We start from the raw sequence: 15,938 nt of genomic DNA, 5'->3' as shown, positions 1-15,938 counted from the left end.
CCCAAACATAATCAATCGTAACCACCCAAACATTATCCATCGTAACCACCCAAACGTAATCCATCGTAACCACTTTAACATAATCCATCGTAACCACTTTAACATAATCCATCGTAACCACCCAAACATAATCCATCGTAACAACCCAAACATAATCCATCGTAACCACCCAAACGTAATCCATCGTAACCACCCAAACGTAATCCATCGTAACCACCCAAACGTAATCCATCGTAACCACCCAAATATAATCCATCGTAACCACCCAAACATAATCCATCGTAACCACCCAAATATAATCCATCGTACCCACCCAAACATAATCCATCGTAACCACCCAAATATAATCCATCGCAACAACCCAAACATAATTCATCGTAACCACCCAAACATAATCCATCGTAACCACCCAAACATAATCCATCGTAACCACACAAACATAATCCATCGTAACCACTTCAACATAATTCATCGTAACCACCCAAACATAATCCATCGTAACAACCCAAACATAATCCATCGTAACCACCCAAACATAATCCAGCGTAACCACTTTAATATAATCCATCGTAACCACCCAAACATAATCCATCGTAACCACCCAAACATAATCCAGCGTAACCACTTTAATATAATCCATCGTAACCACCCACACATAATCCATCGTAACCACCCAAACATAATACATCGTAACCACCCAAATATAATCCATCGTAACCACCCAAACATAATCCATCGTAACAACCCAAACATAATCCATCGTAACCACCCAAACATAATCCATCGTAACCACCCAAACATAATCCATCGTAACCACTTTAATATAATCCATCGTAACCACCCAAATGTAATCCATCGTAACTGCTTGTAACATAATTCATCGCAACCACCCAAACATAATCCATCATAACAACCCAAACATAATTCATCGTAACCACCCAAACATAATCCATCGTAACCACCCAAGCATAATCCATCGTAACCACCCAAACATAATCCATCGTAACCACCCAAACATAATCCATCGTAACCACCCAAACATAATCCATCGTAACCACCCAAACATAATCCATCGTAACAACCCAAACGTAATCCATCGTAACGACCCAAACGTAATGCATCGTAACCACCCAAACGTAATCCATCGTAACGACCCAAATATAATCCATCGTAACCACCCAAACATAATCCATCGTAACCACCCAAATATAATCCATCGTAACCACCCAAACATAAACCATCGTAACCACCCAAATATAATGCAGCGTAACCACCCAACCATAATCCATCGTAACAACCCAAACATAATTCATCGTAACCACCCAAACATAATCCATCGTAACCACCCAAACATAATCCATCGTAACCACACAAACATAATCCATCGTAACCACACAAACATAATCCATCGTAACCACCCAAACATAATCCATCGTAACCACCCAAATATAATCCATCGTAACCACACAAACATAATCCATCGTAACCACTTTAATATAATCCATCGTAACCACCCAAACATAATCCATCGGAACAACCCAAACATAATCCATCGTAACCACTCAAACATAATCCTTCGTAACCACTTTAATATAATCCATCGTAACCACCCAAACATAATCCATCGTAACAACCCAAACATAATCCATCGTAACCACCCAAACATAATCCAGCGTAACCACTTTAATATAATCCATCGTAACCACCCAAACATAATCCATCGTAACAACCCAAACATAATCCATCGTAACCACCCAAACATAATACATCGTAACCACCCAAACATAATCCATCGTAACCACCCAAATATAATCCATCGTAACCACCCAAATATAATCCATCGTAACCACCCAAACATAATCCATCGTAACCACCCAAACATAATCCATCGTAACCACCCAAACATAATCCATCGTAACCACTTTAATATAATCCTTCGTAACCACCCAAACATAATCCATTGTAACCACTTGTAACATAATCCATCGTAACCACTTTAATATAATCCATCATAACCACCCAAACATTATCCATCTTAACAACCCAAACATAATCCATCGTAACCACCCAAATATAATCCATCGTAACCACCCAAACATAATCCATCGTAACCACCCAAATATAATCCATCGTAACAACCCAAACATAATTAATCGTAACCACCCAAACATAATCCATCGTAACCACCCAAAAATAATCCATCGTAACCACCCAAACATAATCCATCGTAACCACAAAAACATAATCCATCGTAACCACCCAAACATAATCCATCGCAACCACTTTAATATAATCCATCGTAACCACCCAAACATAATCCATCGTAACCACCCAAACATAATCCATCGTAATCACCCAAACATAATCCATCGTAACCACTTTAATATAATCCATCGCAACCACTTTAATATAATATATCGTAACCACCCAAACATAATCCAGCGAAACCACCCAAATGTAATCCATCGTAACCGCTTGTAACATAATACATCGTAACCACCCAAACATAATCCATCGTAACCACCCAAACATAATCTATCGTAACCACTTTAATATAATCCAACGTAACCACCCAAACATAATCCATCGTAACCACCCAAACATAATCCATCGTAACCACCCAAACATAATCCATCGTAACCACCCAAACATTATCCATCGTAACCACCCAAACGTAATCCATCGTAACCACTTTAACATAATCCATCGTAACCACTTTAACATAATCCATCGTAACCACTTTAACATAATCCATCGTAACCACCCAAACATAATCCATCGTAACAACCCAAACATAATCCATCGTAACCACCCAAACGTAATCCATCGTAACCACCCAAACGTAATCCATCGTAACCACCCAAATATAATCCAGCGTAACCACCCAAACATAATCCATCGTAACCACCCAAATATAATCCATCATACCCACCCAAACATAATCCATCGTAACCACCCAAATATAATCCATCGCAACAACCCAAACATAATTCATCGTAACCACCCAAACATAATCCATCGTAACCACCCAAACATAATCCATCGTAACCACACAAACATAATCCATCGTAACCACTTCACCATAATTCATCGTAACCACCCAAACATAATCCATCGTAACATCCCAAACATAATCCATCGTAACCACACAAACATAATCCATCGTAACCACTTCAACATAATTCATCGTAACCACCCAAACATAATCCATCGTAACCACCCAAACATAATCCATCGTAACCACACAAACATAATCCATCGTAACCACTTCAACATAATTCATCGTAACCACCCAAACATAATCCATCGTAACAACCCAAACATAATCCATCGTAACCACCCAAACATAATCCAGCGTAACCACTTTAATATAATCCATCGTAACCACCCACACATAATCCATCGTAACCACCCAAACATAATACATCGTAACCACCCAAATATAATCCATCGTAACCACCCAAACATAATCCATCGTAACAACCCAAACATAATCCATCGTAACCACCCAAACATAATCCATCGTAACCACCCAAACATAATCCATCGTAACCACTTTAATATAATCCATCGTAACCACCCAAATGTAATCCATCGTAACTGCTTGTAACATAATTCATCGCAACCACCCAAACATAATCCATCGTAACAACCCAAACATAATTCATCGTAACCACCCAAACATAATCCATCGTAACCACCCAACCATAATCCATCGTAACCACCCAAACATAATCCATCGTAACCACCCAAACATAATCCATCGTAACCACCCAAACATAATCCATCGTAACCACCCAAACATAATCCATCGTAACAACCCAAACATAATCCATCGTAACCACCCAAACGTAATGCATCGTAACCACCCAAACGTAATCCATCGTAACCACCCAAATATAATCCATCGTAACCACCCAAACATAATCCATCGTAACCACCCAAATATAATCCATCGTAACCACCCAAACATAATCCATCGTAACCACCCAAATATAATGCATCGTAACCACCCAAACATAATCCATCGTAACAACCCAAACATAATTCATCGTAACCACCCAAACTATAATCCATCGTAACCACACAAACATAATCCATCGTAACCACCCAAACATAATCCATCGTAACCACCCAAACATAATCCATCGTAACCACCCAAATATAATCCATCGTAACCACTTTAATATAATCCATCGTAACCACCCAAACATAATCCATCGGAACAACCCAAACATAATCCATCGTAACCACTCAAACATAATCCTTCGTAACCACTTTAATATAATCCATCGTAACCACCCAAACATAATCCATCGTAACAACCCAAACATAATCCATCGTAACCACCCAAACATAATCCAGCGTAACCACTTTAATATAATCCATCGTAACCACCCAAACATAATCCATCGTAACAACCCAAACATAATCCATCGTAACCACCCAAACATAATACATCGTAACCACCCAAACATAATCCATCGTAACCACCCAAATATAATCCATCGTAACCACCCAAATATAATCCATCGTAACCACCCAAACATAATCCATCGTAACCACCCAAACATAATCCATCGTAACCACTTTAATATAATCCATCGTAACCACCCAAACATAATCCATTGTAACCACTTGTAACATAATCCATCATAACCACTTTAATATAATCCATCATAACCACCCAAACATTATCCATCTTAACAACCCAAACATAATCCATCGTAACCACCGAAATATAATCCATCGTAACCACCCAAATATAATCCATCGTAACCACCCAAACATAATCCATCGTAACAACCCAAACATAATTCATCGTAACCACCCAAACATAATCCATCGTAACCACCCAAACATAATCCATCGTAACCACACAAACATAATCCATCGTAACCACCCAAACATAATCCATCGTAACCACCCAAATATAATCCATCGTAACCACACAAACATAATCCATCGTAACCACTTTAATATAATCCATCGTAACCACCCAAACATAATCCATCGGAACAACCCAAACATAATCCATCGTAACCACTCAAACATAATCCTTCGTAACCACTTTAATATAATCCATCGTAACCACCCAAACATAATCCATCGTAACAACCCAAACATAATCCATCGTAACCACCCAAACATAATCCAGCGTAACCACTTTAATATAATCCATCGTAACCACCCAAATATAATCCATCGTAACCACCCAAATATAATCCATCGTAACCACCCAAACATAATCCATCGTAACCACTTTAATATAATCCTTCGTAACCACCCAAACATAATCCATTGTAACCACTTGTAACATAATCCATCGTAACCACTTTAATATAATCCATCATAACCACCCAAACATTATCCATCTTAACAACCCAAACATAATCCATCGTAACCACCCAAATATAATCCATCGTAACCACCCAAACATAATCCATCGTAACCACCCAAATATAATCCATCGTAACAACCCAAACATAATTAATCGTAACCACCCAAACATAATCCATCGTAACCACCCAAACATAATCCATCGTAACCACCCAAACATAATCCATCGTAACCACAAAAACATAATCCATCGTAACCACCCAAACATAATCCAGCGTAACCACTTTAATATAATCCATCGTAACCACCCAAACATAATCCATCGTAACCACCCAAACATAATCCATCGTAACCACCCAAACATAATCCATCGTAACCACTTTAATATAATCCATCGCAACCACTTTAATATAATATATCGTAACCACCCAAACATAATCCAGCGAAACCACCCAAATGGAATCCATCGTAACCGCTTGTAACATAATACATCGTAACCACCCAAACATAATCCATCGTAACCACCCAAACATAATCTATCGTAACAACTTCAATATAATCCAACGTAACCACCCAAACATAATCCATCGTAACCACCCAAACATAATCCATCGTAACCACCCAAACATAATCCATCGTAACCACCCAAACATTATCCATCGTAACCACCCAAACGTAATCCATCGTAACCACTTTAACATAATCCATCGTAACCACTTTAACATAATCCATCGTAACCACCCAAACATAATCCATCGTAACAACCCAAACATAATCCATCGTAACCACCCAAACGTAATCCATCGTAACCACCCAAACGTAATCCATCGTAACCACCCAAATATAATCCATCGTAACCACCCAAACATAATCCATCGTAACCACCCAAATATAATCCATCATACCCACCCAAACATAATCCATCGTAACCACCCAAATATAATCCATCACAACAACCCAAACATAATTCATCATAACCACCCAAACATAATCCATCGTAACCACCCAAACATAATCCATCGTAACCACACAAACATAATCCATCGTAACCACTTCAACATAATTCATCGTAACCACCCAAACATAATCCATCGTAACATCCCAAACATAATCCATCGTAACCACACAAACATAATCCATCGTAACCACTTCAACATAATTCATCGTAACCACCCAAACATAATCCATCGTAACCACCCAAACATAATCCATCGTAACCACACAAACATAATCCATCGTAACCACTTCAACATAATTCATCGTAACCACCCAAACATAATCCATCGTAACAACCCAAACATAATCCATCGTAACCACCCAAACATAATCCAGCGTAACCACTTTAATATAATCCATCGTAACCACCCACACATAATCCATCGTAACCACCCAAACATAATACATCGTAACCACCCAAATATAATCCATCGTAACCACCCAAACATAATCCATCGTAACAACCCAAACATAATCCATCGTAACCACCCAAACATAATCCATCGTAACCACCCAAACATAATCCATCGTAACCACTTTAATATAATCCATCGTAACCACCCAAATGTAATCCATCGTAACTGCTTGTAACATAATTCATCGCAACCACCCAAACATAATCCATCGTAACAACCCAAACATAATTCATCGTAACCACCCAAACATAATCCATCGTAACCACCCAACCATAATCCATCGTAACCACCCAAACATAATCCATCGTAACCACCCAAACATAATCCATCGTAACCACCCAAACATAATCCATCGTAACCACCCAAACATAATCCATCGTAACAACCCAAACATAATCCATCGTAACCACCCAAACGTAATGCATCGTAACCACCCAAACGTAATCCATCGTAACCACCCAAATATAATCCATCGTAACCACCCAAACATAATCCATCGTAACCACCCAAATATAATCCATCGTAACCACCCAAACATAATCCATCGTAACCACCCAAATATAATGCATCGTAACCACCCAAACATAATCCATCGTAACAACCCAAACATAATTCATCGTAACCACCCAAACATAATCCATCGTAACCACACAAACATAATCCATCGTAACCACCCAAACATAATCCATCGTAACCACCCAAATATAATCCATCGTAACCACACAAACATAATCCATCGTAACCACTTTAATATAATCCATCGTAACCACCCAAACATAATCCATCGGAACAACCCAAACATAATCCATCGTAACCACTCAAACATAATCCTTCGTAACCACTTTAATATAATCCATCGTAACCACCCAAACATAATCCATCGTAACAACCCAAACATAATCCATCGTAACCACCCAAACATAATCCAGCGTAACCACTTTAATATAATCCATCGTAACCACCCAAACATAATCCATCGTAACAACCCAAACATAATCCATCGTAACCACCCAAACATAATCCATCGTAACCACCCAAACATAATCCATCGTAACCACCCAAATATAATCCATCGTAACCACCCAAATATAATCCATCGTAACCACCCAAACATAATCCATCGTAACCACCCAAACATAATCCATCGTAACCACTTTAATATAATCCATCGTAACCACCCAAACATAATCCATTGTAACCACTTGTAACATAATCCATCATAACCACTTTAATATAATCCATCATAACCACCCAAACATTATCCATCTTAACAACCCAAACATAATCCATCGTAACCACCCAAATATAATCCATCGTAACCACCCAAACATAATCCATCGTAACCACCCAAATATAATCCATCGTAACAACCCAAACATAATTAATCGTAACCACCCAAACATAATCCATCGTAACCACCCAAACTTAATCCATCGTAACCACAAAAACATAATCCATCGTAACCACCCAAACATAATCCAGCGTAACCACTTTAATATAATCCATCGTAACCACCCAAACATAATCCATCGTAACAACCCAAACATAATCCATCGTAACCACCCAAACATAATACATCGTAACCACCCAAACATAATCCATCGTAACCACCCAAATATAATCCATCGTAACCACCCAAACATAATCCATCGTAGCCACTTTAATAAAGTCCATCGTAACCACCCAAACATAATCCATTGAAACCACCCAAACATAATCCATCGTAACCACCCAAACACAATCCATCCTAACCACACAAATATAATCCATCGTAACCACCCAAACATAATCCATCGTAACCACCCAAACATAATCCATCGTAACCACCCAAACATTATCCATCGTAACCACCCAAACATTATCCATCGTAACCACGCAAATGTAATCCATCGTAACCACCCAAACATAATCCATCATAACCACTTTAATATAATCCATCGTAACCACCCAAATATACTCCATCGTAACCACCCAAACATAATCCATCGTAACCACCCAAACATAATCCATCGTAACCACTTTAATATAATCCATCGTAACCACCCAAATGTAATCCATCGTAACTGCTTGTAACATAATTCATCGTAACCACCCAAACATAATCCATCCTAACCACACAAATATAATCCATCGTAACCACCCAAACATAATCCATCGTAACCACCCAAACATAATCCATCGTAACCACTTTAATATAATCCATCGTAACCACCCAAACAAAATCCATCGTAACAACCCAAACGTAATCCATCGTAACCACCCAAACGTAATGCATCGTAACCACCCAAACGTAATCCATCGTAACCACCCAAATATAATCCATCGTAATCACCAAACATAATCCATCGTAACCACCCAAATATAATCCATCGTAACCACCCAAACATAATCCATCGTAACCACCCAAATATAATGCATCGTAACCACCCAAACATAATCCATCGTAACAACCCAAACATAATTCATCGTAACCACCCAAACATAATCTATCGTAACCACCCAAACATAATCCATCGTAACCACACAAACATAATCCATCGTAACCACCCAAACATAATCCATCGTAACCACCCAAATATAATCCATCGTAACCACACAAACATAATCCATCGTAACCACCCAAACATAATCCATCGTAACAACCCAAACATAATCCATCGTAACCACCCAAACATAATCCATCGTAACCACTTTAATATAATCCATCGTAACCACCCAAACATAATCCATCGTAACAACCCAAACATAATCCATCGTAACCACCCAAACATAATCCAGCGTAACCACTTTAATATAATCCATCGTAACCACCCAAACATAATCCATCGTAACAACCCAAACATAATCCATCGTAACCACCCAAACATAATACATCGTAACCACCCAAACATAATCCATCGTAACCACCCAAATATAATCCATCGTAACCACCCAAATATAATCCATCGTAACCACCCAAACATAATCCATCGTAACCACCCAAACATAATCCATCGTAACCACTTTAATATAATCCATCGTAACCACCCAAACATAATCCATTGTAACCACTTGTAACATAATCCATCGTAACCACTTTAATATAATCCATCATAACCACCCAAGCATTATCCATCGTAACAACCCAAACATAATCCATCGTAACCACCCAAATATAATCCATCGTAACCACCCAAACATAATCCATCGTAACCACCCAAATATAATACATCGTAACAACCCAAACATAATTCATCGTAACCACCCAAACATAATCCATCATAACCACCCAAACATAATCCATCGTAACAACCCAAACATAATCCAGCGTAACCACTTTAATATAATCCATCGTAACCACCCAAACATAATCCATCGTAACAACCCAAACATAATCCATCGTAACCACCCAAACATAATACATCGTAACCACCCAAACATAATCCATTGAAACCACCCAAACATAATCTATCGTAACCACCCAAACATAATCCATTGTAACCACATGTAACATAATCCATCGTAACCACTTTAATATAATCCATCGTAACCACCCAAACATAATCCATCGTAACAACCCAAACATAATCCATCGTAACCACCCAAACATAATCCATCCTAACCACACAAATATAATCCATCGTAACCACCCAAACATAATTCATCGTAACCACCCAAACATTATCCATCGTAACCACTTGTTACATAATCCATCGTAACCACGCAAATGTAATCCATCGTAACCACCCAAACATAATCCATCATAACCACTTTAATACAATCCATCGTAACCACCCAAATATAATCCATCGTAACCACCCAAACATAATCCATCGTAACCACCCAAACATAATCCATCGTAACCACTTTAATATAATCCATCGTAACCACCCAAACATAATCCATCGTAACAACCCAAACATAATCCATCGTAACCACCCAAACATAATACATCGTAACCACCCAAACATAATCCATCGTAACCACCCAAATATAATCCATCGTAACCACCCAAATATAAACCATCGTAACCACCCAAACATAATCCATCGTAACCACCCAAACAAAATCCATCGTAACCACTTTAATATAATCCATCGTAACCACCCAAACATAATCCATTGTAACCACTTGTAACAAAATCCATCGTAACCACTTTAATATAATCCATCATAACCACCCAAACATTATCCATCTTAACAACCCAAACATAATCCATCGTAACCACCCAAATATAATCCATCGTAACCACCCAAACATAATCCATCGTAACCACCCAAATATAATCCATCGTAACAACCCAAACATAATTAATCGTAACCACCCAAACATAATCCATCGTAACCACCCAAACATAATCCATCGTAACCACAAAAACATAATCCATCATAACCACCCAAACATAATCCAGCGTAACCACTTTAATATAATCCATCGTAACCACCCAAACATAAACCATCGTAACATCCCAAACATAATCCATCGTAACCACCCAAACATAATACATCGTAACCACCCAAACATAATCCATCGTAACCACCCAAATATAATCCATCGTAACCACCCAAACATAATCCATCGTAGCCACTTTAATATAATCCATCGTAACCACCCAAACATAATCCATTGAAACCACACAAACATAATCCATCGTAACCACCCAAACACAATCCATCCTAACCACACAAATATAATCCATCGTAACCACCCAAACATAATCCATCGTAACCACCCAAACATAATCCATCGTAACCACCCAAACATTATCCATCGTAACCACTTGTTACATAATCCATCGTAACCACGCAAATGTAATCCATCGTAACCACCCAAACATAATCCATCATAACCACTTTAATATAATCCATCGTAACCACCCAAATATACTCCATCGTAACCACCCAAACATAATCCATCGTAACCACCCAAACATAATCCATCGTAACCACTTTAATATAATCCATCGTAACCACCCAAATGTAATCCATCGTAACTGCTTGTAACATAATTCATCGTAACCACCCAAACATAATCCATCGTAACCACCCAAATATAATCCATCGTAACCACCCAAACATAATCCATCGTAACCACACAAACATAATCCATCGTAACCACTTTAATATAATCCATCGTAACCACCCAAACAAAATCCATCGTAACAACCCAAACGTAATCCATCGTAACCACCCAAACGTAATCCATCGTAACCACCCAAACATAATCCATCGTAACCACCCAAACATAATCCATCGTAACCACCCAAACATAATCCATCGTAACCACCGAAACATAATCCATCGTAACAACCCAAACATAATCCATCGTAACCACCCAAACGTAATGCATCGTAACCACCCAAACGTAATCCATCGTAACCACCCAAATATAATCCATCGTAACCACCCAAATATAATCCATCGTAATCATCCAAACATAATCCATCGTAACCACCCAAATATAATCCATCGTAACCACCCAAACATAATCCATCGTAACCACCCAAATATAATGCATCGTAACCACCCAAACATAATCCATCGTAACAACCCAAACATAATTCATCGTAACCACCCAAACATAATCCATCGTAACCACCCAAACATAATCCATCGTAACCACCCAAATATAATCCAACGTAACCACACAAACATAATCCATCGTAACCATTTTAATATAATCCATCGTAACCACCCAAACATAATCCATCGTAACAACCCAAACATAATCCATCGTAACCACCCAAACATAATCCATCGTAACCACCCAAACATAATCCATCGTAACCACTTTAATATAATCCATCGTAACCACCCAAACATAATCCATCGTAACAACCCAAACATAATCCATCGTAACCACCCAAACATAATCCAGCGTAACCACTTTAATATAATCCATCGTAACCACCCAAACATAATCCATCGTAACAACCCAAACATAATCCATCGTAACCACCCAAACATAATACATCGTAACCACCCAAACATAATCCATCGTAACCACCCAAATATAATCCATCGTAACCACCCAAATATAATCCATCGTAACCACCCAAACATAATCCATCGTAACCACCCAAACATAATCCATCGTAACCACTTTAATATAATCCATCGTAACCACCCAAACATAATCCATTGTAACCACTTGTAACATAATCCATCGTAACCACTTTAATATAATCCATCATAACCACCCAAGCATAATCCATCGTAACCACCCAAATATAATCCATCGTAACAACCCAAATATAATCCATCGTAACCACCCAAACATAATCCATCGTAACCACCCAAATATAATCCATCGTAACAACCCAAACATAATTCATCGTAACCACCCAAACATAATCCATCGTAACCACCCAAACATAATCCATCGTAACAACCCAAACATAATCCAGCGTAACCACTTTAATATAATCCATCGTAACCACCCAAACATAATCCATCGTAACAACCCAAACATAATCCATCGTAACCACCCGAACATAATACATCGTAACCACCCAAACATAATCCATCGTAACCACCCAAACATAATCCATCGTAACCACCCAAACATAATCCATCGTAGCCACTTTAATATAATCCATCGTAACCACCCAAACATAATCCATTGAAACCACCCAAACATAATCTATCGTAACCACCCAAACATAATCCATTGTAACCACTTGTAACATAATCCATCGTAACCACTTTAATATAATCCATCGTAACCACCCAAACATAATCCATCGTAACAACCCAAACATAATCCATCGTAACCACCCAAACATAATCCATCCTAACCACACAAATATAATCCATCGTAACCACCCAAACATAATTCATCGTAACCACCCAAACATTATCCATCGTAACCACTTGTTACATAATCCATCGTAACCACGCAAATGTAATCCATCGTAACCACCCAAACATAATCCATCATAACCACTTTAATACAATCCATCGTAACCACTTTAATATAATCCATCGTAACCACCCAAATGTAATCCATCGTAACTGCTTGTAACATAATTCATCGTAACCACCACAACATAATCCATCATAACCACCCAAATATAATCCATCGTAACCACCCAAACATAATCCATCGTAACCACTTTAATATAATCCATCGTAACCACTTTAATATAATCCATCGTAACCACCCAAACATAATCCATCGTAACAACCCAAACATAATCCATCGTAACCACCCAAACATAATCCATCGTAACCACCCAAACATAATTCATCGTAACCACCCAAACATAATCCATCGTAACCACCCAAACATAATCCATCGTAACCACCCAAACGTAATCCATCGTAACCACCCAAATATAATCCATCGTAACCACCCAAACATAATATATCGTAACCACCCAAACATAATCCATCGTAACCACCCAAACATAATCCATCGTAACCACCCAAACATAATCCATCGTAACCACCCAAATATAATCCATCGTAACCACCCAAACATAATACATCGTAACCACACAAACATAATCCATCGTAACCACTTTAATATAATCCATCGTAACCACCCAAATATAATCCATCGTAACCACTTTAATGTAATCCATCACAACCACCCAAACATTATCCATCGTAACCACTTGTTACATAATCCATCGTAACCACGCAAATATAATCCATCGTAACCACCCAAACATAATCCAGCGTAACCACCCAAATATAATCCATCGTAACCACCCAAACATAATACATCGTAACCACTTTAATATAATCCATCGTAACCACCCAAATATAATCCATCGTAACCACTTTAATATAATCCATCGTAACCACTTGAAACATAATCCATCGTAACCACTTTAATATAATCCATCGTAACCACCCAAACATAATCCATCGTAACCACCCAAATATAATCCATTGTAACCACCCAAACATAATCCATCGTAACCACTTTAATATAATCCATCGTAACCACCCAAACATTATCCATCGTAACCACTTGTTACATAATCCATCGTAACCACCCAAATATAATCCATCGTAATCACCCAAACATAATCCATCGTAACCACCCAAACATAATCCATCGTAACCACTTTAATATAATCCATCGTAACCACCCAAACATAATCCATCGTAACCACCCAAACATAATCCATCGTAACCACTTGTAACATAATCCATCGTAACCACTTTAATATAATCCAGCGTAACCACCCAAACATAATCCATCGTAACAACCCAAACATAATCCATCATAACCACCCAAACATAATCCATCGTAACCACTTGTTACATAATCCATCGTAACGACTTTAATATAATCCAGCGTAACCACCCAAATGTAATCCATCGTAACCGCTTGTAACATAATGCATCGTAACCGTTTATAACATAATCCATCGTAACCACTCTATACCGGAGTTGTTCACAGCGTCTTCCTGGTGATTAATCTTCAAATGAGGACAACCCTGGAGAGAAGGTGATGTGAACTAAGTCCAAGTTTGTACCCTGTGTTTGATAATCAGTCCTAGTCACCTGTCTCACCACACTGTCCAACACAGGATTGAGAGCAACAGAAACCGGTCTAAAGGCCCCCAATGGAAGAGCAGGATTGCATACCCTGTGGGCTAGAGACTTGTTGATCTTGTGGACCAGCCAGGTGAAGGTGCGGCCGTAGATAGCCTTTGCCAGAGCATCCCTTGCATAAGCTGCTTGCTCAACATTCAACGGGCTGATCAGCTACAGGAGAAAGGTGAGAAATAATAATCAGAACATTGATAGGAACAGGGACAGCCATGTATCCCCTTGAGCTTGTTCTGTCATTCTATTAGATCATCACTGGTTTGCATCTCAACTCCATTTCCCCACCTCTGCTCCACATCCATTGATACCTGACCTAACACAAATCTGCCAATCTTAGCTTTGAAATTGTCAATTGGCCTCATTTCTACCTTTCATAGAATTTACAGTGCAGAAGGAGACCATTCGGCCCATCGAGTATGCAGCGGCTCTTGGAAAGAGCACCCTACCCAAGGTCCACACCTCCACCCTAGCCCCATAACCCAGTAACCCCACCCAACAGTAAGGGCAATTCTGGACACTAAGGGCAATTTAGCATGGCCAATCCACCTAACCTGCACATCTTTGGACTGTGGGAGGAAACCGGAGCACCCGGAGGAAACCCACGCAGACACTGGGAGGATGTGCAGACTCCGCACAGACA

At 38.9% G+C, this 15,938-nt stretch overlaps 1 protein-coding gene across 1 annotated transcript in view; it reads right to left on the bottom strand.

Annotated features, from left to right (window-relative positions):
- Window positions 1-15,938, bottom strand: part of LOC140387138 (unconventional myosin-Ic-like) — a 101,870-nt gene that overhangs the window by 58,723 nt on the left and 27,209 nt on the right. The window contains exon 9 of the mRNA XM_072470149.1: window positions 15,335-15,454. Within this exon, the coding sequence (XP_072326250.1) occupies window positions 15,335-15,454 (120 nt within the window). The remainder of the gene's footprint in view (window positions 1-15,334; window positions 15,455-15,938) is intronic.

Source organism: Scyliorhinus torazame, chromosome 12, assembly GCF_047496885.1.
Source record: "Scyliorhinus torazame isolate Kashiwa2021f chromosome 12, sScyTor2.1, whole genome shotgun sequence".
NCBI classification, from domain to species: Eukaryota; Metazoa; Chordata; class Chondrichthyes; order Carcharhiniformes; family Scyliorhinidae; genus Scyliorhinus; species Scyliorhinus torazame.
This window is presented reverse-complemented; position numbering and strand designations above follow the sequence as displayed.